The 23894-nt window shown below is 47.4% G+C and overlaps 1 protein-coding gene across 1 annotated transcript in view; it reads left to right on the plus strand.

The window, feature by feature from the left end:
- The first annotated feature begins 9135 nt into the window (after window positions 1-9135).
- BCL11B (BAF chromatin remodeling complex subunit BCL11B) overlaps window positions 9136-23894 on the plus strand; it is a 90650-nt gene continuing 75891 nt past the window's right edge. Inside the window, 2 exon segments of the mRNA XM_032188659.1 lie at window positions 9136-9310; window positions 22835-23203. Coding sequence (XP_032044550.1) covers window positions 9253-9310; window positions 22835-23203 — 427 coding nt within the window. The 5' untranslated portion in view covers window positions 9136-9252.

Raw genomic sequence — 23894 nt, forward strand, 5'->3', positions numbered from 1 at the left:
CAGGCAAGTCGAACCTTTAGTCAAATACTTTGTAATAATTTATCTTAATGCCATCGCATTAGATATCCCTCATTTCTTCTTGGCTTTCTTTTCCTCCCCTCTGAGCAGACTATGGCTTTTGGAGATCCCTGTTCTGCTTTTCCTTGACCTCCAGACAAAGTTCCCAGAAGGCTGTCAAAATCTTCAGTCCTCCTGTATTTCATGTTATCTTCAAGTGGTCTGGCTTACAGCACTGGCCCTGCAGAAACCAGCAAGGGTGTGCAGGCAGTGGGCATCTGCAAATGGAAGGGTGCACAGGGACAGAAGCAACCTCGAGTACCATCCACGTATAGCACTGGGGGAATTTACTCAAACTGACCCTTTCTTGGTACAGCTTGGAATTACAATACTCATAATACCTGACAATAGACCTTTTAATATTGCTGTTGTTGAAAAAGAGAAGTCAGAATGCCATTGGGGGATCAATTTTTAGCAGATGAATGAAAATGTTACATTTTCACTTCTGTGCCACAGCTTGACTGGGTATAACATCTCAAGGTTATAGGAACACTTTTTATGCCTCCTTTTCCTTACCACTACAAGGAGTACCTCAATCATTGCCCACCTTTATGAACCAGCCAGAGATGCAAGTGAGACATAAATGCAAAAATCATATTATCAATATTGTATTATTATTTTTTCCTAAGGAAATCATCGTTTTCCACAGAGCAGAGTACAGGATTTCATGTTTATTGTGTAATAATAGCCTTGTGTTGTGATGGTAAGTAGGACACAGATACAGCTCTTCAGTGATGTACAGTACTCTTTCTTATCTCTAATTAAATGCTATTCCCTTGTATTGGAACATATTCTGTGATTACACATGTTTACTGTCTCTAAGTAACTTACCATCAAAAGCACTAACGAAAATCAGTGCCCAGAGCGACTTGTGCCTTTTGTCCTACTATCCCACACCTCTCTCATTTTTTTTTTTTTAATTATTATTTCTAGTTTCTCTTTCAAAAATTAAAGGGTTGAATTAAACACTTTTGTATGGATTTCCTCCAACCATCTCTGCTTTTGATCTAGGGACATGTACCTGTCTAGCTCTCTGCCCTTCCCCAGAACAGTAACCCCTGGGGATACCATAGAGCATAGAGATGATACAATTTAATAAAGTCACAATAAAACATCCAAGGCCTTTCATACTTTTTCACTTTCTTTAACTCAATTTATTTTTCATTTCATGGACAGAGATTTAGTCCTGGTATTAGTTTATGATTTTGCTGAAAGAATTACTGAACACATACAAAAAGGAAATATTATTTTTATTATTTATTTTGTGCCATGTATACCATAGGAAAAAAAAAAAAGAGTTGAAATCACTTCAGTACCGCTGTGTTTTTCATTACAAAGTTATTACATATAGAAATTACTCCAAATTATCTGAAATGAATGGAAATTATGAGGTTTAAATTCCCCAGGTTACTGCAAGCACAGCACTGGAAATTTATTTTGTCATCTTGCTGAACATAATTGCTACAACAAAATTTCTTCCATTTTACAACCGCAGCATAACTTATTTATACCAGTGTTGTTGTAATTTTACATCAATAAGTTGCATGGGAAAGAGTACACAGGTGGTAATTGAAAACAATAATTTGTAGTGGGGTCCAGGTGGAACAGTTGGCTCAGAAAAGACTTCATTTGCTGCTCTGTAGATGCTTTGCATCTCTGCAGCCTCTGAGTATGGTACCACCAACTCTTTGGTCCACCCAGCTCTCAGGTGGACCAGTTCATCCTAAACTTTAAAGTGCCAGGTGAGGAGTGAGGAACAACCCACCCAGTGTCCTGGTGGTGACCTGTAGCTCCCAAGCAGAATGAAAGTCAAGGTGTCTGGGGACCTGCGAAATCAGAACAGGGACAGTGGCAATCAGGATCCTGATGCCAGGATCACGCCCCTGCCATCACCACTGAGGCCACCTCCAAAGAGCTGAGAGGGGAGGAAGCACAGACCAGCCCTGGGCATCTTGTTCTGGGGTGTGATGGCCAAGGCAGCTCCTGCCCTGCTTTTCAGCTCTGCTATCCTCGATGAGTGCAGAGATAGGTGGCACTTGTTTGTCCACGGGAATGCTGTTATTTGATCATTTTCAATTAAGATGTGAGTAGTTGCCTGAGACACGAGCAATGACGTTCACATTCATACTTTGCTTCACTCTGTGTGAACAAGAATGTGTAATTTGGGTGCAATACACAAGCACTCCCAGGCCAGGCATCTGCACTTCTCTGTTCCCTAATTGTCAACAGGAATAATGAAACTGCAGAGGCTGCTACTGAATCCAGAAACCGATGAATTTCCCTGTTTGAGTTCAGCTGCCCAAGTTAAAATAAAAATAATAATAGCAATACTGATAATAACAACAAAAACAAGCACCACCACCATTCATGTTACAATGAATACACCCTATTTGAATAAAATAAAGTAGGAAGAACAGAGAGGAATAAAGAACAAGAATGAATGAGGTTCCTTTCTTTTCTGATGTTCAGATTCAGATTTTCATGATTCACAAGAGACAGGCTGGAATGTTTCTGTCATGAGTTCAAGCTGAAGATTTCATTGCCACATTCAGAGCTTAGAGGCCTTTGTTATTTTAAACAATCCAAAGATTTCAAATCCTCTTAAAATCATCTGAGAAGAGGGAGAGAAGAAATTGGTTGAAACTTACACACTTACACTTGAAAGCAGAGGAGAGCTGTATGGATCCTGTATTTCAGGACGTATAAGATCCAAGGAGTATGTATGGAGGAGGGGTCCTTTGTCCCCCCTGCCACACAAACTGAGTTGTGCATGAATCTCTGGACAGAGGAAATGTTATGCTTTTACATAATGGAGACAGTTTTAAAAGTACTTCTTTGGAGGAAAATATGCCTTGGTTTCTAGGAGGATGTAGTGTTATTTATTTATTTTCAGTGAAGCCTGTGCTAACTAGTGCTGGTTCACAAAGCTCAGCTTACTGCATTGAGCAGTGATGGCACTTGCTTTCCAAAGACACAAACAATCCTTGGACTGAATTCGTTAGGGAATTTGTGCCAGCTTTTTTTTTTTTTTTTTTTTTTTTAAAAAAAAGCCTCCCCAGCAACAGCAGATTTTGCCCATCTTCTTTTATTTTATTTATTTATTTATTTATTTTGGTGAATAACAATGACAAGCCCCAAATTATGTGGATGCCCAAGTGGCATCCTCGGTGGCATCCTTAGTTACAGCAGACTGGATGCCTGACCGGTACTGGGATCCTGGAAGGTGTGTTCCCCTCTACCTTTGCCTGTGTACACACAGATGCAGGTGGCCTGGTGTGGGATGTGTGCTGATCGCCCTCCTCTCACTCTGACATGGCTCTGAGCAAATTGAAGTGCTACAGAAATTTATTACAGGGCTTTCAGAGAGAGCCTCAAAGGTAGGGGCAAGTCTTACTCTCCCTGTAGTCCCTGGGGGTCTCCTCACAATGGGAACTCAGCTGATTCTCTACTGTTGGAAAGTCCAAATCTCAAACAGACCAAATTATGTCTTTAGAAATGTACTTTTTAAACTGAAGAAGGAAATCAGGCCCCAATCCCGCATTTTGTCTGATCAAAAATAAATCAAAAATAAAACCCAGTGGTTTTCTTCTTGCTTGCTGGTTCTGTGATTCATTTTTTGGGGTGTGTGTGTATGTGAGTGAAATAGGCATTGTTTTTGTTTTTGTTTTGCTTGTTTTAAGTGAAAAAAGGTTTGGAAATAAAACTGGGTCCCAACATTTGGACAGCTATCTAGTATGCTTACCACTTGGGAAGAGTTGGAAAAATGAAGGATTCTGCAGGGAAGAAAAAAAAGTAAGAATGAACAAACAAACAACAAACAAAAAACTCAAGTCCATTGAATAAGAAGGGGTCTCTGGGGAAAGCTTAGAATGTAAATGTTGAGGAAATCTCATTTTTGAAATTCACTCCTGGAAACATTAGCAAGTGACAGCCACCAAAAATGAAGGGACACCAAATGTCTTGAAAACACAGTACAATCTGCATCACTTTTGCCTCTTTCCAAAATGTCTCAGGAATGGAGCAGGGGATAATACATTATCCTCTTAAGCCTTCATTTCACTGCACCCTAAAACGTACCAGTGTCATGGAAAAGAAAATCAAGTGAATAAATGTTGCAATTTATATATATTTGAATAAGTAACAAGAACAATTTTACTGTTTGCCATAAATGAAAAAAAACACCAAATCATTCCTCTGATTGAGGTTCTGAAGCTCTGTTTACGACTGCAAAGTGATTTGATACAAAAAAATTACACATTTTGAGTTATTATATCACCCAGAAATTTGATGCCACTTAACTATGTAATTTTCAGAAATGATATAAAACCATTGCAGAAAAATATTCAGGGAAGCCCAAAAGACCTCTTTTTATCTTTTTTTTATGGGTCTAAAATGAGAACTCGCAGAGATCCTTGCACTGTATGTGAAGGCTGAACTGCCACCTCGGGAGCTTTATTAATATGTATGTAAATATGATCTGGTTAGATCCTGTGCTTCTGTGTCTTTTCACAAGGTGGAGCGGCTAACTAAGCCGATCAGATCAACACCCTGTGTTTATTCTTTTTTTTTTTTCTTTTCTTTTTTTCTTTTCTTTCTTCTTCTTTTCTTTCCCAAGCATCAACATTTAAAGATTCAAAGAGAATGAGGTCAGCAGCCTCATTCATCTCAAGACTGTCTCAAACCTCTTTCCTTCCTTCCTTCCTTCCTTCCTTCCTTCCTTCCTTCCTTCCTTCCTTCCTTCCTTCCTTCCTTCCTTCCTTCCTTCCTTCCTTCCTTCCTTCCTTCCTTCCTTCCTTCCTTCCTTCCTTCCTTCCTTCCTTCCTTCCTTCCTTCCTTCCTTCCTTTTCCTCCCTCTCCCTCTCTTCTCTCTCCCAACTCCCAGACTTGTATCAAAAACAATCTACTTAGCATGAGCTTTCTCAGTAAAGATGGGGAAGAAACTAAAATCACATCACACAGAATCTGCAGCTCCATTTTTTCTTCCACTGAAAAGTTATTTGAGCAAATGGGGAGAAAGTGGAAATGCATTCAAAATGTGTCCAAGTGACACAACAAGCTTATCTTCCGTGAGGATATCGGGACTTCCTCTTTACACTGATCCCACTGTTATTTATGTATCTACATCCGTGCCAAATTTTAGCTGAAGACATTGCATGATTTTGAAAAATGAAAAGAAAGAGAAACCCAGAAGCTGAGAATGTGTGTGCTGAGAGTTCTTGACTCAGCATGCCTTGCGTGTAGGGTGAAATGGAATATTTAACATCGCATTAGCTTGTTTTCCCCTATGATAAGGACGGTGTTTCTAGATGAGAACTCTTCAAATCCCTGGCATATTATGAAGACAGAGAAGATGATTACCCTAATACAAGATATTTTGTGCATGCAAGCGCTTTCCCCTGTAATTTAAACAAGGGACAAACAGCAAGCAGCACCTTTAGAGAGAGCAATGAGCTTGCTCTCTTCTTGCAGGTTATGTTCCCTCTTTACCTTTTCATTTTTTAATTTTTTAAATTTTTAAATTTTAATTATATTTTTTGGCATGGGGAGCCTCGTCTCCCACATTGCAGGCCGGTGGAGGGGTGGGGGCCAGGGGAACACCGGCCCTTTCCCCATCGCGGCCGTGCTGCCCAGGACAAAGGGGGGCGATGCAGGGGGCAGCCCCCGGGGACCCCGAGCCCTCGGCGGGGCTGCTGCGGCGGGGGGGGACAAGGCAACGGCGGGGCCAGCTGCAGATGGAGGCGGGTCGAGGGATAGGTCAAGGTTAGAAAGAGCCTGCTATTGATCTGGCTTTGAACGCGAGACAGGGAGAGCAGAGAGACTAAAGGGGGAGCTGTGAGACAAGACATTAACAGCTTTCAGTGCTAATGATCACAAGTGCCAGACAGGGGAGGAAAGAGGAGACTGAGAAATCACTTTGGATTTTTTTTTTATTATTCCTCCCCCCTCCCCCCCTTCCCTATTGGGATGTATTTTCGGAGGAAGGAGGAGGAGGCGGCCGGAGGAAGGTTCACCCCGGCAGCCCTGCCCGCAGCCTGCGAGGCGCTGCGGCCGGGAGGGGGGCTCCGGCGGCCCCCCCGGCCCGGGCAGCCCCTGGTCAATCATTGCCGGCCCTTATCTCCCGCTCCGAGAGCCCACTGGAAGACACTGGTTAATCAACAGATGATGCCCAGCAACTTCCCGATAAGCTCCCTGCGGCTCGCCGAGAAGCGGCTGCGCTCTCTGCGAGCCGGACTTTGCACCTCCGAGGGCAAAAAGTGCCCCCTCGCCCCAATTCCTCTCCAGTTCCCCTCTTGCACTCACTATCCCCTCGCCCTTAAGGAACAGGGGGACAATGGGAGGGCAGCCCCCAGCCCTGGGTGCAGAGGGCAGCGCAGGGGAGCCCCTTGCCTTTGCTCCCCCGGCCCCGCAGGCTCGGCCGAAGCATCCCCGAGGGGGTCGCCCCCGTGTGTCCCGGGGGCCTCGGCTACCATCGTCCCCCCGGCACAGCTGTGCTTGGGGCTGCAGGCCCCCTTCATTCACCCTGCTCTTTTTTTTTTTTTTTTTTTTTTTCCACGCAGGACCCCGGGAAACCACGGCGAAAACCTCACTCGGCAGCTTATAAGCGCTGCTCGCTGCGGTTTGCCGTGTGCTGGTAGCGGCCGAGGGCTGAGCCGGGGCGCGGGGGGTGTGGGGGGGGTCGAGCCCACGGAAGGGCCTGGGAACTGGGGGGCCGGCTGCCCTGGGCGCCCCGTCGGGGATAGGGGGCTGGGGACAGGGGACAAGGGACAGGGGACAGGAGGCCGGGGGCTGGCAGCAGCGAACCGCGAGGTGTGAGCGGGTGTGCGGGTGGGGATAGGGAAAGGCAGATTTGCTGGAGGAGGCGAGAGCGGGGCTGTTTAGCCAAATTTTCCTCAAAGCTGATTAAGGGCACCGAGATGAATTCTGGTCCCCTAAGGCTCTCATGCGATTTCATACCAAAAAAAAAAAAAAATAATTATATATTCATTTAACGGAGAAAGTAAACGACACGACTGCAGAGCGGCTCTCCTGGCGTGCTCCGGGTGGAGGCTGGGTTTCTTGGGTTTCTGCTCCATCTGCCTGCAGCCCCCAGCCCTCCCCCTCTCCCCGCTCCTCTCGCCCTGTCCAGACGTGGTGCTGAAAGCTCTTTGCACGAGCAATTTGCTTGTCTGGGGAGGGAGAGGGAAGAAAAAAAATAAAATAGAAAAAAAAAGAAAAAAGATAATCGGAGGAACTGGGCTGGGAGAGCGGAGGTAGAGGGGAAAAAGTTGGTTCCCAAGAATCTCCCAAGTTAGAGGCGCACGCAGCTGTGGGCATTTACCTGCGTGGGAAATAGGAGGAAAAGTGCACCGAGATGCGGTCCCTGGGAACTCGGCGTCTCCCGATTCGCGGCCGAGACTTTAATTCCTCCAAGAGAAATCCTCGCCGCCAGGATTTTAAGGAAAAGGGGGTGGGAAAGCAGGTCGGAGTGTGTGTGTGTGTGCGTGTGCGGCTCGGAGCGTGTGCGCGCGTGTCCCGCTCCCATCACACTTTTAGCGAGAGAGGAGGAAAGGAAAAAAAAAAAAAAAGGAAGAAAAAAAAAAAACACCTCTCCCCAGCCCACACAGACACTGGTGTTGGTGCAAAACTGTTGGAAAGAAACGCAGGGGGAACGCGCCGGCCACCGAGGAGCTGCGGCGGCGGCTGGAGGGACGGGCTGCCCGAGCCTGCCCGCGGCTTCTGCCGACTCCGCACCGCGATGGGGAACGGCGGGGGCACCGGCACCGGCCCCGGCTCCCCCGGCACCGGCAGGGGCACGGGCACGGGCAGGGCCGGGCGGCTCTCCGCATCCTCCCCTCCGCGCCTCCATCCCTCGGCCGCCGGCCCCCGGCAGCCGCCCCCGCCCCGGGCCGCCCCCGGCCGAGCCCCCCCCGGGCTCGGGGAAGTTTGGCCGTGCGGGAAGGATGCGGCTTTCTGCTCCCCCCCCCCCCCCCCTTTCCCCTTTCCCTCCGCTTAGGCGAGAAAGCAGCAAGCGCACAAAGCCCGGAGCTGCTCCCCGCTCCGTGCATGTGCTTTAGTTTGTGCGCGAGTGTGTGCGAGCGCGTGTGTGCGAGTGTGTGTGCGTGTGTGTGTGTGCGAGTGGCGTTTCTTGTTCTCTTGCAGGGTACAATGTTAAAAAGCCACCGCTAGTCGCCCCCAGTGCTCCTACTCTCTGGGTCTTTTTGTCTCTAGTGCAGATTAAACGTCACGTCCGCACTTGAACTTGAATTTTATCCCATTGTACAGAGGCAGCCCCAGCCATAGAGAGACAGAGCGCTCCCAGAGAACCAGGACTCCGCCATCTTCACATTGCAATATATAATAGTAATAGCCAGCACCAGCCCAGCTGCACTGGGGGCTTCCTTCCTTCCAGTCCCAGTGCCAGGCGAGGGGGGAAGAGTGCAAAGTGGTGCAGGAGCACTGGCAATCCAAAAGCACCAGGGCAAAGCAGTGCCACTTGAGCTGGGAAAGAGGAGACACAGTTTTGGCTACCCCTTTTCAAAAAAAATCTCTCTATATATCTACCCAGCAAGGGTCAATCTCTGAAAAACATTTTTTTTTGGCATTTTTTTTTTTTTTTGTGTGGGCAATCCCAATTCAAGTACTTTTTTTTTTTTTTTAATATTCCTGCTTTTTTCTTTTTTTTTTTTTTTTTTTTTTCTTTTTTTTTCTTTTTTCTTTTTTTTTTTTTTTTCCTTTTTTTTTGTTTACCTTTTTTTTTTATTTTTTTTTATTTTTTTTTTTATTTTTTTTTTTTTTTAACCCTCCTGGTGGAAAAGCGCACTTGCCAATTTGCCAAGCACTCTGGAAAGAGGGAAAGAGAAAAGTGTCACTGGCGGTGCATATCCTCCTAAGTTCAAGAAGAGATTTGGAAGTCCAAGTGGCAGAAGCGGTGGAGAAAAGACAGTGTGTGAAAGAGAGAGGAAAAAAGAGCGAGAAAGCTTTTCCTGATGATGATGATTTTTAATTGAGAGGAGATCCCATCCAGTGCACCACAGCAGCGACAAAAAGGAGGTGTTATTTTTTTTTCTTTTAATTTTTATTTTTTTGAAAGAAGAAGAACTCGGTAAAGAAGAAGAAGAAGAAAGAGGAAAAAAAAAGAGGAGGAGGATCGGCCCCCAACACATCCCCCCAGACCAGTGCAGCTCTCCAGGCGATGCCAGTGTAAATGCCAGGGCAATGTCCCGTCGCAAGCAGGGAAACCCGCAGCACTTGTCACAAAGAGAGATTATCACACGTAAGTTTGAACTTGGAACCAGATCGAGCCGAAATCAAGGAGCAAAATTAGGGAAGGGGAGGAAGCGGGCTTGGGGGGGGGGGGGGGGATAGGGGGGGGCTCCAGGAGAAACCAAAGCTAGTAAATGACTTCAGAGAGAGGGAGAGGAGAAGGGAATTAAAGAGGGGAGGGGGGTGTGCGGCTAGGGGGGATGGGCTGGGGGTGGAGGGGGGGGAGAAGCCCGAAGTTTTGCCGTGCGTTTGCAGCGGTGCGGAGGTGAGGCGGGCGGGCGGGCAGCGCCGAGCGGTGCCGAGCGGAGCGGGGGAAAGGCGCTGCCGGCGGGGGGCGGCGGGGGCTCCCCCCGAGGGGACACGGGGCCGTGCCGGGCCGTGCCGGGCCGTACCGGGCCGTAGGGGCTCCGCAGCTCGCCCCCGGCCCCGCTCCTCGCTCCCCGCACCGGGGTTGCAAAGCGGAGCGCTGGGAAAAGTTGGCCGGGAGCCTGGCATCGGCGTGACAGCCGGGGCTGGTGTGGGGGGGGGGGTGGCGAGGGATGCGGGGGGGGTTCGGGGAGGATCAAGGTGGGCAGCGGGGCCGGGGAGGGGTGTGGGGGGAAGAGGAGAGGCCGGGGGATTTGATGGGAAGCACATGGAGGCGGTGGGCCGGCCGAGAGGCAGGCGCCGAGCCCCCCGGTGCGGGGCAGGTAGATGGGCAGGATTCAGCCCCAGGTGCAGTGGAGGGGGGTCCCCGTCCTGCAAAAGGCGGAGAGAGGCACGACGGGCTCGGCTGGGGCTAGGGGCAGGGCAGGGGGTGCAGAGGAGCCGGGGGAAGGCGGGGGTGCCTGCTGGGGAGCGGAGGGGGGGTGCAGAGAGGAGAGCCGAGGCGGCGGAGGGGGCATGAAACGCGGGCCGGGCGGCGGGGCAGCAGCGGGGGCTGCACTTTGCCGAAGCTCCCATTGTGAAATGCAAACACACATCACCACCCTCCCCCCCCAAAAAAGAAAAAAAAAAAGATAAATCGGAGGAAGGAAAGGAGACCCCCCGCCCCCCCCCCCCCCCCCCAGCATCCCCCCTCTCCTCCCCGCTCCCACCCTACACCCTACAGAGGGGCGAGCGGGCGGCTGCAGGCAGAGCCGGGGCAGGTCTCCCCAAAACCGGGCACCCCTCTCTGAGCTCCCGGGGCCTCTTCCACGGCTGAAGGGGGGGCTTCGGCTGAGGACCCCCCAGCACTCCCCGCTGCTCCTCCGCCACTGGGCCGCGGGGACAACCGGGGGAGGGGGAGTCCTGCATTTTCCCCCGAAAGCATCGGACCCGCTCGAGGTGGGGGGTGTTAGGAAAGCAGAGCAAGCCTTGGGGAGGTTGTTGGGGGGAGCGGAGGCCGGTTTGAGGCCCCGCACCCCACCGGGGAGGCCGGCCGGACCCCCCCCCCCCCCCCCCCCCCGACGTGTCCGCAAGTTGCTGTGCTGCGGGGGGCGGCGGCGCGCACGGAGCCAGCCCCGGGCTGAGCCTGAGCCGCGGCGGATCCGAATATTTATGTTCCGATTTTAAAGAATTTAAATAAATAAATAAAATATTCCCCCGGCTTCTCTCCCCTCCCCTGAAAGCCAAGAATAGGAGCCATCTGCCAGGAGCATTTGGTGCTTGCGAGCTCCTCTCTTTCTTTGTTACCGGTGATAAATTTCTGTTTGTAAGATTTCCTCGCGAACCGATGTATATATACCTATATAATTTTTCCACTTCCCGGAAGATTTTTTGTTTGTTTGTTTTCGTAGGTGAGGGTTTTGGGGAAACGTTGCGAGTCCCGAAATTTCAATTTCTTTCGCTCTTTCTGTCTTTTTTTTTTTTTTTTTTTGGTGTGCTCCTTTATTTTTTTAACCCGTTCCTCCTCCCCCCTTCCCCCCCCCCCCCCCCCCCCCGAGCCCATCAGCTGGTGGAACACTGGAACACAAATGAAGATGCATCTGGTATTCAGCTCTCTTTCTGGGGGGTTTGTTTTTAATTCATTGTTATTTGGGAGCCAGATTTGCATCACCATAAAAGGTGGATTCCCCCCCCACACACTCCCTCTTCATTAATTGCATTTTTGTTTTTAATCATCCGGTTCAGAAAACGCGTTTCCCTTTTTCTTGGTGCTCCCCCCCCCCCCCCCCCCCCAATTTTTTTTTTTTTTTAAGAAAACGCATCAACAACCTGAACCCTCTCTAAATCGCCCTGTGCAATTTCTCCTACTTCTTTTCTGTCTCAGTTGTGAGGAGATGTGGGGTGTTGAAAGGGGGGTGTGCGGAAAATCTGGTTTGTTGCGCACGTCTGAATTTGTTTCAAGGGGTGAAACATTTCTTTTCTTGCTGCTGTTTCTGCTGGGGGGGGGAGGTGGGGTGGAGGAGAGAGCCAGGTAGGTTTGTTCTTCCAATTTGATCTCCTTTTCCGATCGCTTTACTTGAAAGTAAATAATGAGGCAGGAGAGCATTAAAAGGTGCTGAGGAGCTGCGTGTACAATGGGTTTAGCGGGGAGGCTGGGGAGGAATGGAGAGCAGAGCGGTACGCAGCTTCCCTCCCTCCCCTCTTGTATTTATCTATCTCTCCATCCTGAGGAAGCTGGCGGAGAAATCAGGCTGCATACTGAACAGTGGCAGAAAAAAATGAAGGTATCCAGGGGAGGAGGGGATGGGAGCCGGGGGGGCTGCGGCTGGGGCTGGGGTTGGGGCTGGGGGGAGCAGGAAGTGCAGGCATTTTAGCGCACAGGCGCTGAGCCTCAGCTGCAGGCGTGCAGGAGGGGGGCTTGCCATCCCCGCACTTCTCGGGAAGGTGTCATTCGTGGGGGCAAAGCAGCCAGCAGACCGGCCTCTGCGAGGGGGAGTTGGGAAAGTAGCAGGCAGCGGAATAGGAAACCAAAACACTTGCAACAAAATAAACCCAGCCCCAAGCCAAGCCCCCAAAGCCGGGATGAATTGGTGCTGTTTCCTGAAATCTTGCATTTATGTCATGTTTAGCTTGGGCTTTTTTTTTTTTTTTTTTTTTTTTTACCCACTCCCACTTTGGCATCTGTCAGGAGAGTTGCATCTCAGGATGGATTGGAGGTCTGTGCCAGGCAAAGAAAGAGAGATAGGGAGAGAGATGAGGAGAGAGAGAAAGAGAAGGGTTTTCTGACACCGCTCAGCTGGAGTTTATTGGGTTTCATGCTCTTGGTATTCAGAGAAACGTTTAGATCCTGAGTGTAAGACAAACAAACAAACACAAAAAGCAGAGAGGCTGCAACGTAGCCGTGCTCCAGAGTTTCAGTGTCTCATTTGCACAGTGGTCTTTAAGGCTGCAAAACTGAGTGGCCTGTTTGTCCTTGCCAGGCTTGCCCAGGCAGCCTTGTAATAGATGCATGTGCAGCACAAAAAGGGGAGACACATGTGGGAGAAAAGAGCAGCTCTGGACCTCTCCTCAGTGATGGTGGACAGAACAAACTTGGTAGCTGAGCTCACTTAAATGGGTGGACAAAGCAAAAGAGGCAATTAGGTAGAGAAAGAGGAAACTGAGCTGTAGAGCTGCTCTGTGCAAAGAAACGTTAGTTTGGTTTGATTCAAATTGCTGATTTTCCAGCTTAAGATCTTCTTTTTTTAACTTGAGAAATCTGCTTTCAGACTAGCCCTGCATTTTGCATTTGAAGGAAATGCGAAAAATGAGAGCATGTGAAAAGCTCACTGATAGCAGTTTTGCAGAAGGCGGCAAAGCAAGAACGTTTCTGTAGGGCAGCAGCAAAGGCTGGGAGGGAAAGGCACAGTGAAATCATACAATGATTTCCACCTGGAGGTGGAGAGCCAGGTTTCCCAAGAAGGCTCTTCAATACCTGGTCAACAGGTTCCCTAGGAAGAGTAATAATTTCCTATACCATTTTGTATTTGTACGTAGTCATTAGAAATAATAATGAAAAACACTAGGATTTTTTGCATGTCAAAGTTTTGCAGATTGCTTCAAGGAGCTTCTCTTAAAATGCATTTAGATTCAGTGCAATTAATACACTTTTTTCACAGAAAAAACCCACACCAATGTAATTAACTCTCATGCAAAGAGAACATAAGCTGTGACTGAAGATTTAGAGAGGAAATTATTTTGGAGATGGCTGACTTTTTCATAATACCCGCACAGTTGTGCACAGAAAAGCCTAACGCGTTTTTGAAAGACATTACATGTGTCGGCTTTAAATAGGACAGGAAAAAAAAAAAAAAAGAGGTTGCGTGCGGTTGATTTCCAGGTTGCTTTTCATTTGGATATATTTATATTTGACATGTAAGATGAAAAAAATACTGGCATATTTTCATAGTTTCAGGTGTTTAAAAATATTTTTGAAAAACTGATGCGGAGTAACTAGATTGTGGATCCTGATTGTTTTGTCCTTTTTGCTTGATGTGCTCAGTGGCTTAAATAGATGTACAGCGGGTGAGAAATCATTTTGCATTTTTTCGCTGGTCGGCAGATGCAGAGCATATTTTGTCAGGCTTATTTAAATATTGAGAAATAAAGTCTTAAAGCTTTTACAACCTGGCTGCCTTCAAGCAGGAACGGTTGGAGCCCTTGTCTTGTGCAGAATGGATGCTCCTCCGCAGAACAAAGGGTTGTCTTGTGGCATATATGACAATAATTATGACTTAGAGGAGTGTGTGCTCATACAAGTACAAATTATTGATATCAGTTACCGACTTCGGTTGACACCTCCTCGGCAAGTCTTCCTCGGGCTGAGCTCGCAAACCTTTTCGGTCAACCAAACGCTTCGCACAGCTCGCCGACTTCCCTTCCCCGTTTCCTATCTCGATCGCTTTGCTCTCCGCGCTGTTTGTTGATAGAAAAGACTTTCCAAAATAAACTTTGCTGGCTCGCAGTTGCCTCGCAGGGCTGCCTGGTGCCCCGGCCGCAAGTGGCGGCTGCTGACGACTAGGGGGAGCTCGCAGCCCGTCTGATGCGGGGACGGCGCCGGCCCTGCCGCCGCCGCTGCTGCGCGGGATGCTCAGCCCTGGGAAATAGCAGCCGGAGCTCAGGCACTTCACGGCGCTGCAAAATGTTTGCAGTGTAAAGTTGTAGTATCGATTTTCATGCGAAGATCTATAGAGCGCTAGCTGAGAGGGGGGCTGCGAGCGAGGCAGATCTATTTTTAGCTAAAGCGCGGCTGATTAATTGACTCGGGCGGACAGGAGTTTTTAATTAAAATTAGTTTTTAACAATGCTTTTTATTGCCAGCGTACAGTGTTTAAATTCTCAATTTGTTGTCAGATAGCGATCGGGGTAATGATACTTGAACACGAGCGAGTCTCCGTGCGTCTGGGGGAAGCCCACGTAGATGTGCTTGCTTGTTTCAGCGGACGTGAACACCGAGAGAAAGAGAGCTGGGGTCCTGGGAGAAGGTGTGCGCGGCAATAAGGTGGACACATGCACTCACCATTTGGGGTTGCTTACATGCCAGAAAGCCACATGTGCCCCTGCCGAGAGGATCTGCTGTTGGATAGTTCACCGTACTTTGATCCTCTCAGGTCCTTATAACAAAAAACCCTGCAGTTCCTGCAAAAGAAAATAAGCATTTCTTTCCTGAAGAAATAAACACAAATCCACGTATGTCATGTAGAAGTTGCAGCTTGCAGGCTGCTCCACTGAGCTTGTGCTCTTCTCCGCTTGTCTGATTGCCCGCCATAGACGGACTTTAGCGGGACGCTTTCTTGCCCAAACATATAATTTTGCGGCGTACGCATGGGAAGCTTTGATCGCTGGATGTCAGGGTAGAAGGTTTACTTCACCCAGTATGAGAAAGTCATCAAATCGTGGTATTGTTAACATATCATAAGCGTATTTTTATTTTTAGGGCTCAATATGGGGATGAAGGTTATCCCAAGACAGGAAAGCGCGCTTTCTTCTAACCTGAAAGAGAAATAAATTAGGTCAGATGAAAGATCAGGGCTGTCGCCAACTGTAAAAAAACCTTTCACTCTTGGGTAGAGGGGGCCAGCAATTTATCTGATGATTTCTCTACTTCATTTAGTGTTTGAATCAAGCTTGTTGGAAGCATATACACAGCAGCCAGCTCATTTGACAGACCTGTAACATGAAGAGCACGGTGCCTCGGCCTCTGGTGAGGCAAATGTTCCCCAGCTATAGGGAAAACTTGCTTTTCTCCCCTCCCCAGACTCCTCAAACTTTGCTGATTGCTGCTTCGTGTTTATTCCACAACTACTAACTTTTTCTAAGAGGAACAAGAACCCTGCTCTCCTTCTCCCTAGTGCCTCTGCCCCCGGCGCACGCACACGCACATGCACGCACACGCTCCCCTTCTTCCCTCTGCCTCCCACCCGTCCCGCTCGCAAAAGCTGAAGCCCATCAGCAAAGTCTCTCCGTGGAGACACACTGCACCAAAATGTCTCTTCGCCTCCTTGCCCGAGCATTTCCTCCTCTTGGTTGCTGTTCAGTGGGGCAGCGGTTTCTTCAGGGCTGCTCCATGCACCGCGTTGCAGATGTCGGTAACATTTGGTCTTGGTAGCCTCAAGAGAAAGCGTGTGGAAAAATAAACGGTGGCTGGGCTTACCGCCTGCTTTAAAGTTAGTGATGCCGTAAAAGCACTTGGTGAAGTATCAGCATCGGCTGTAGATAGATTTATATATATGTGTCTTTCTAATGAGGGAGGGAAAAGGCATCAATAACAGTGCACATTGATAAATGTGTGATTCATTCAGCTGCTCCTACTACAGCACCTTCCTCTTTTGTGTTTATTTACTTTCTTAAATTGTATCTGGGCAGGCTGCACACCGTTCCTCTGCACCCACGACTGCAAGCCTCAAAGGCAGTTGTGTGTTCAGCTCCTGAACATCAGTTAAATTTGCCTGCTGCTCTAGCTCCTGAAAAGCTGTTGCCTGCTCGATACTGTAGACCTTTGCTGAAGCTTTAAGTAGCAGCTTCCCCCCCCCTCCTTTTTTTTTCTTCTCAAGGAATATATAAAAAATGCCTAAAGCAGGCTATTCGAAAACAAATTAAAGCAGAGGGACACACTTCATGCGTTGCAGGCACGCGCCAGTAGAAGGGGGTTAGAAGAATATCATCATTTTACTGGCAAAAGTGACACCAGATCGGGGATTTGATTAATGGCGCAGCATTCACAGGGACTTAGTTCTGTATTTTTGACATATGCAAGTCTTTTGTGTAGTTGCCTCAGTGCAAGAAATTCCTTTTTTTTTTTTTTTTTTTTTTTTTTTTCCTGGAGCAGTTGATAATTTGTGTGTGTGCTGGATATGCCCAAGGTACTTTCCAAAGACTAAGCACTAGACAGCACAGTATAAAAAAGGAATCCAAACTTAAGGGAAAGGAAAAAAACACTGGTTTACTTAACTTTTTTATGACCCCTTTTACTAAGCCACTGGAATAAGCCATAAATTCGCTGAATGTTATAATGAATATGCTTCAATGAGAGCAAAAAAAAAGGCTTAAGAAAATTGTATATGAGCAACAGTGTTCCATACACAATTGAGGAGCAGTCTCTTTTGAGACCGATATTTATAAAAAAGAACAGAGTTGTCGTGTGTTTAATATGCGTTCAAAACTAATTACTTAATTTTGATCATGCCTTTTAAATCTTTGGGTAAGAATCCGTGCTTCAAATCTCCTTTTCTAAGCCAGTTAAAAGCCTGTACCAAAATACCGCTCCTTCTGCTTTTGTGGCACCGAGCACTCCTTTCTCTCCTTGGTTGTCGTTTAGTTTTAAATAAAACAAATCTATTCACTTGGGAACAAAGCATGCTTTTATATCCCATCATCACATTCCATTTTATCTGCGGAGATTTACAGCTTCTGCAGTCTATAGAAGAGCCTATGCATTTTACGCTCTCAAAAGCAGTAAATATTTTTTTATGAACGTACAGTTTACTTAAGGGGAGACACGCCACTCCCTTCTTTAACACTGTGCATAGTTCCTGGTGAAATAACATCTGACGAGTGCTTGAGATCCAAGCAGATCCTTGGATATTCTTGGCTTTTGTTCCGTTTGGGTTCTGCGAGGTTGCCGTGCCTTGTTTTTCCCAGTCCCCGAGGTCCTGCCCGGCTCTTTACGCCCGCGGCCGGACTTTCTCCGTCTCAGGTGCGGACGGGGGTTTGTGCGGCTTTCCGAGAGCCTGGGGCCACTTCTGCGGGAGGCGGCCGAGCTGGGCGCTGCGGGGCTGTCCAGCACCTCGCCGCCGTGCGGGGTTTGCGGGACGCCCCCCATGGCCTTCCCCCAAGCTGCTGGGATCTCGCCTGCCGCGGGCAGGTGCCCCCCGGCCACTCCTCGCCGCGCTGCGCTGCGCTCTGGCACGGCACGGCTCCTCGGCACGGCATGGCTGCCCGGCATGGCACAGCTCTCCGGCACGGCACGGCACGGCTCGGCACGGCACAGCTCGACACGGCACGGCACGGCACGGCACAGACCCGCCGCAACTCGAGCCGCCTTTTGTGCGCTTTGCATTGCGCCCTGAGACGCACTTGAAAAGTAGCGCAGAGCTGCCGGCCCGTCCGTTTCTGGGGCTTCCCCATCACGTTGCCTCTTTTGGTCAACTCTGCCTCACACTTATTTATTTATTTATTTATTTATTAAACACTGTACCAATAATTGCTGCTCAGTCCTCAGAACAATTAAAAACGGATGGCAGACAAGCAGTGCCTCGGACCACCGAGTGCGATGCTGATGCAACATGCGGGCACAAACTAAACCCCGCACCTTGCGGCTGCAGGGGGGAACCGGGAGCAGGTTACTGATAAACTTTGAGGGCGAGGAGCTGCACAGCATGCTTTGAGTGGCCATGGGCTTTGCGCAGCAAGGATCCTAACACCGATTGCTGCAATAACCCAGCTCGAGTGCACGCGATCCGAGCTATTTCCGCTAAGTATGTTGATGTTACAGTAAATGTGACATGTGGGTGTTGATGGAAGGGACATCGTTTTCAGGCCTGCTTTGGGCAACACCCTGACAAGCAAGTCACTTATTTGTGCTCACTCCTGAACTGGGCTGAGCTCCTGGCTGTGCCTCCAAGGCAGTGGTGGCTGTGTGCAGGGAGTGGGGCCGGGCCCCTCATGCCAGGGCATGCAGGCAAGTGGCTTCCCTGGTCTGGGTGTGACAATTTGGGCAGCCCCAGCTTGTCCTGAGGGTTACCTTGGGCTCAGCATGGGCTAAGGTAGTGGCAGGGTAGGCAGAGCACCTGCAGCTCTTCCCTGACCCCCCCAGCATCGATTTGTGACCCCACTGCTGAAACAGGAGGCGGCAAGGAAGTTCAACGCGCAACACTTCAGTCCTGTGCCAAAGTACTCCCTCTTCCTCCTTTCTCTGCCTCCCTTTGACACTGTGGGAGTGGAAAAATAAGAAAGAGAATAGGTGGACAACTTTTTGATTCCTTTGCACCTTTCATTCAGCAGTGCAATAAAAGCACAAGAAAATAAATCACCAGTATCTGAACCCGGCCTCATCCAAAGCCCACAGACAAGCATCTACAGTCTTGTCTTTTGAGGCCTTTGAGATGATTTTGAGTAACAGACTTTTCTACTATTAATGGGCATGATTTTGAGACATTTGACAAGCAGAAAGTACTTAGCATGTGCATTTGCTTTAATATTGGGCATAAGAGTATTGTTTGCATGGGGCGCATATGGTGTAATGATGTCACCACGCAGAAAGAAGAGTGCTGGTGGTTTTGCGACAGTGCCTTTGTGGAATTAGGAAAATTGTCCACTGCACTGTAGGCAGCCAGAGAGCTTTGAGATGCTTCTAAGAGCATTGAAGCTGTCCAGCAGCAAGTGTAATGCCTTGCAAAGCAAATGATTTAGCTTGTCCAGCTGCATTAATTTTATGAAGCCATCGAATGACAGCAGTGTCACTGATGTCCCCATAGATCACCCATCCCCGACTCACTGTGCTTCCTCAGAAGGTGGTGCAGGGCTGTTTTGAGGAGTCTCTGGGTGCAGCGAAAATGCTGGGCACACCTCAACACACCTGGGAGAACCAGGGCATGAGTCCTGGCTGGAAATAGATTGTTTGCATTTTTTTTTTTTACCTTTTCCCACGTAAGACAGAGGAGATGTTTTCCATTCTCCTTTTTTGTTTGGCTTGATTTTTCCTTCTTAAAAAAAATAAAATAATAATTTTAGATAAATACTCAGGAGGAAACACCCTCCTTCCCCCAAACCCAGCTACCAACAAACAGAAATAAAACCACAGAGTTAAATTCAAATAATGTGAAGCGACTCATTTGAAACCCACAGACACAAGTGGAGTCAGAACTTTAGATTGAGACTGGCCTAAATTGCCCTATTGGTATTAAAGGACTCCTTAAACAACATAAGATCTTGGCTGTTGTATTAACTAGGCGTGACCCGATGCGTTATGGGCTGGACTTCCAGGCTTTTTTCTCTTTTCCTTTGTGGGTTTTAAATCTCTCCTGTAATGTTACTTGAATGTAGGTTTTTAATGGCTTAATTGAGTTGTCAATAGGAAGCCTTTTCTTTTCTTTTCCTTTTTTTTTTTTTTTTTTTTTTTTTAATTCCAAGTTTAAAAAAAATGCAAATTGACATGGATAAAATGCATTTGAAGATCTGTTCAGTATTTTGTTTTTCATTCCTTTATGTCTGTTTTCCATGTCCTGAAAAAGGGATTGTAATATAGCTTCTGCATTGTTGGGTATATGACTGGTCTCCTGCTTGATGATTTATTAAGCTAAAATCAGAAATAGAGTCAAGTAAAAAAAACCTTTTTAGAGTTTGAAACCCAATTACTACTGATCATGAGGGCTCAGCGTACCAAGAAAACGAAAAGCTGATTTTCGGTAATGTGGTGACTGCCAAAATATGAAGGAATACCAGATGTTATTTTAAAAAAGTGCCATTGCAGAGTCCTTGGAAAGAGAGAGTGAGAGAGTGTAAGTGAATAGGCATATGTGGATTTAACTAATATTCAAATGAACTGTAGAGCTGAAAGGAAAGAATTCTCAACAGTTTAGCTGCTAAAACCTCCTTCATGTTTCCAGAGATGCATGGTCAGAACCCTTATCAAATGCAGCACTTTTGCTACGTTTTCTGAAGAGCGCAATTCAAATCACAGGGAAAGAAAAAAAAATCCTCACATCAAAAAAGATAATAAAGTTGAGACCTGTTCTTTTCTTTTTATTTGTTATATATATGCCAAAATTCTGCCTTTGTAATTTGAGAGACAGACTTTAATCTGAAAGCTTTACAGGATTGTTACGTGAAACTCGTAACGAGCATTTTCCTCATCTGCAACCTTTTCTTCTTCCGACCCTTGGTTCAGTTCCTGTTTTCATGTTGTCTTTTCCAGCTCTTTGTCCCATCTCCCATGTGTGTATATGTGTGTGTGTATGTCCCTGTGTGTATGTGTTTTTTTTTTAATATTTTGACACTCTGCTCCCCCTTAATAGGAATTCTCCCTAGAAATAGTGCGCACACTTCTAAAGGACCCTTTTCACAGTCCTTTTCTTTTGGCTCTAAAATGATGTATATGTAATTGGTAATTAAAGGTGCAAGCTCTCTTCAATATAAACAATATTGCTCAATGTTAGATCATTAAAGGGAACCGCAGCACTAAATAATTACCTTTTGCATTGTGACACACTCTTCACAGACATCCGCTCTCTTCCCGGCAGTCCCTGTTCAGCGCAGGGTTATGGTTGCATTTTCACTGAGGCAAGGAGGCATCTTTTCATAATATAAATTGGTGAATTAATTACATAGTATTGTCTTCAAACTCCTTTTAAACTTAGATAAAGGGGAAAAAAGTAATTACTGGTTTTCAGAACTAGTATTATGCTGTGTATTTGGTAACCTTGGGGTGAGTTAGGAAACCAAAGCCTTTCTGTGCCCATCGTCTGCTCCAGCGGGATGGGTCGTGCTCAGGCACTTCTCTGGGGCATCAGTCCTTTTCCTGCTGCTGCTGGTGCTGCTCATCCCTATTTTGCTGTTAGAGAGCTCTGATGCAACTTGTAATACAGCTGGTAGATACACTAATCAATTATTTATTCTGGAAGAGGAAAACGGGGACAATTCTTTTTCTAAACTGTCTTTTTCGAGGCTCAGCCAGTTTTTGCTGCCAAGTAATACATTTCACCTTCTAGCTCTTTTTTTTTTTTTTTTTTTTTTTTTGTGTGTGTGTGTGTGTGTGTGTTTTGTTTTTCAATTTGCTGAAGAATGGGACAAAACTCCTTTTGATTTCGGCCAGGAGGAAAATCCAGATCTGGATTATGACATCTGTTTATCTCAGTCTCACTTCTCTGAGATAGTTGTGTAACTCCCTTTCCCCAGGAAAACTGTAAGCAATCCACTCAGGCCAGTAAAGAACATTTCTCCTACTATTCCTTTAATCCTGATACGATTAGAGGTCTCACTCCCTGATTTACATACTGTTAGTTCCTCTGTTTTGTTCAGCCCAAATCCTATAGTCCTTGCAGAGGCAAAACAGCCTTAGGCAAAAGTCAGTGGAGATTTTGCCCAAGTAAAGACCAAGGTTTGTATCATTTGGCAGTTACACAGCAGAACAAGAGAAAATAAAACAAAATCCAAGTTTTGCCCCAGAAATGGATTGTGATCCACAATTATTTTATAATGTAACAATTACCTTCAAAATACCCATTAAAAATGCACTGTGCCTTATTAATTGTAACATGAGAAATTATTTATTCCTTAGAAACTGATTCAGGTCACTCAGAAATGCTTTCAGGGTCTTTTGGGGCTAATGGTATGGAGTCCATCCGGTCCATAGGCACGATTTATACCAAAAACTTTTATTAACCTATACAGCAACTGCAGAGGTATTTGGCATCAGGAAAATGAGTGGAAGATTTTGGGCTCAGCCAATATTCTTGTACATTAAAAAGTGCCTTACTCTCTTTCCTACTGTACACACTTTTGAACCCCTTCAGCTTCTCATGATACCGCATCCTTCTTACCTTACTCTTTGCTGTATCTTGTACTGATGGGAGGATATTTAATCTTGCTGGTATCTTTGTAAGGGGAAAGGGTGGTGGCACTAATTTTGTGTGCCACCAGAGCCTGATCCTGCTTGCCTGGGGCACTTGAGCACTTCCCTCCCTGCTTTTCCCCTCTCTCTGAAATCAAAGGAGAGATTTGGGAGCATAAGATTTGCTGGATGGGGCCTTGGCCAGATGGCTGGGAGATGCAGTGGGAATGAGAAGGTGGGATAAAAAGAGAGAAACTGTTTCAGAAAGTGACTCGGGGATTGAACGTTTGCAAAATGGCTCTTTGCTGATCTCCTTACAGTGCTGGCAGCAGTGGGAAGGAGCTGTCAGGAAAGCTATGCCAGGTCAGCCTTTCCATTTTGTTTCAGGCAGGCTTGGTTGCAAAATATATTGAAATCATTCTGGGAGAATGGAAAAGCTGAAAAATGAAAGAAAGATCTAATCAGGCTTGGCTTCTTTTGGGTGCGGGGGGAGGCTGGGCCTCTTGTGATGCATCCTTCAGAGTCTGTGAACATTCAAAGCAATCTCTTTCTCTTCTCCCTTTGTCCCTTTCCTCCCTCTTTCTCCTTGTCCACATAAAGCAGAGGCTGACCATGTGGAACCGGCACTCGCCGACGAGGATGAGAGCCTGGCAATAGCAGAGCCGGGTGGCATCAGCATCGCCGCAGGTGGGACAGACCCCGACTTATTAACCTGTGGACAGTGTCAGATGAACTTCCCGCTGGGAGACATCTTGGTTTTTATAGAGCACAAGAGAAAACAGTGCAATGGCACTGGTGGTGTCTGCTATGAAAAGAGCATGGATAAGAGCAGCCCTCCCCCCTCCTCACGCGCCGAGCTCAGGAAAGTGTCAGAGCCAGTGGAAATCGGGATCCAAGTCACACCCGATGAAGAAGACCGTCTTCTCACGCCTACAAAAGGAATTTGCCCCAAGCAGGAGAACATTGCAGGTACAGCATGTTTTACACTCAATCAACCGCCTAGGTAATCTTTTAACGAGAGCCCTCTAGAAAGTGCCATGAAACCATGAAACGGAGGCTTCAGTCACAGGTTTTTATAGGAGCCATCAGCCTGGAGGGTCCTCGAGGCTACAGGGGGCAATGGGGGGGGATGCTCAGCAGGGCTGCCCACCCCTTGTCTGGTTCAGCACAGCTCTCTGTGCAGGGCCAGTTCTCTCAGACTAGGGACTCTCGATCCCCTGGGAGAGCCAAGGGACAGCGTGTACACATAAGAAAAAGCAGAAGTTTGGGGGCAGAAAAGCCATTTCAGGAGCGTCCTTAAGCAGGTAGCAGTGGTGGAGGACTCTGGTGAGATGCTCAGTTCAATCCAGTTCAGATACACTTCATAACATGCAGACCCACCGTGAAGGATAAAATCCTTCTGAAGTCAGTGGCAAAATCCACTTCCACTGACTTCAGCTGGGGTAGATTTCAGCTTCCTGACCTGAATTACTGACTGTGCTGCCTGTCCTGGGTCTCGGCAGAAGGCTGGAGTTGGGTGGGGGACACCTCCATTCACACACAAACTCAAAATGAGCTTTTGAAAGAGAGGACGAACACAAGCTGGCCCAGATGAGCAGATAGCAGGCATTTCTTTTTCCTAACCCCCTCAGATGTGGTGCAGTTAACATTTACTCAGCAG

Source organism: Aythya fuligula, chromosome 5 (assembly GCF_009819795.1).
Source record: "Aythya fuligula isolate bAytFul2 chromosome 5, bAytFul2.pri, whole genome shotgun sequence".
Classification (NCBI taxonomy): domain Eukaryota; kingdom Metazoa; phylum Chordata; class Aves; order Anseriformes; family Anatidae; genus Aythya; species Aythya fuligula.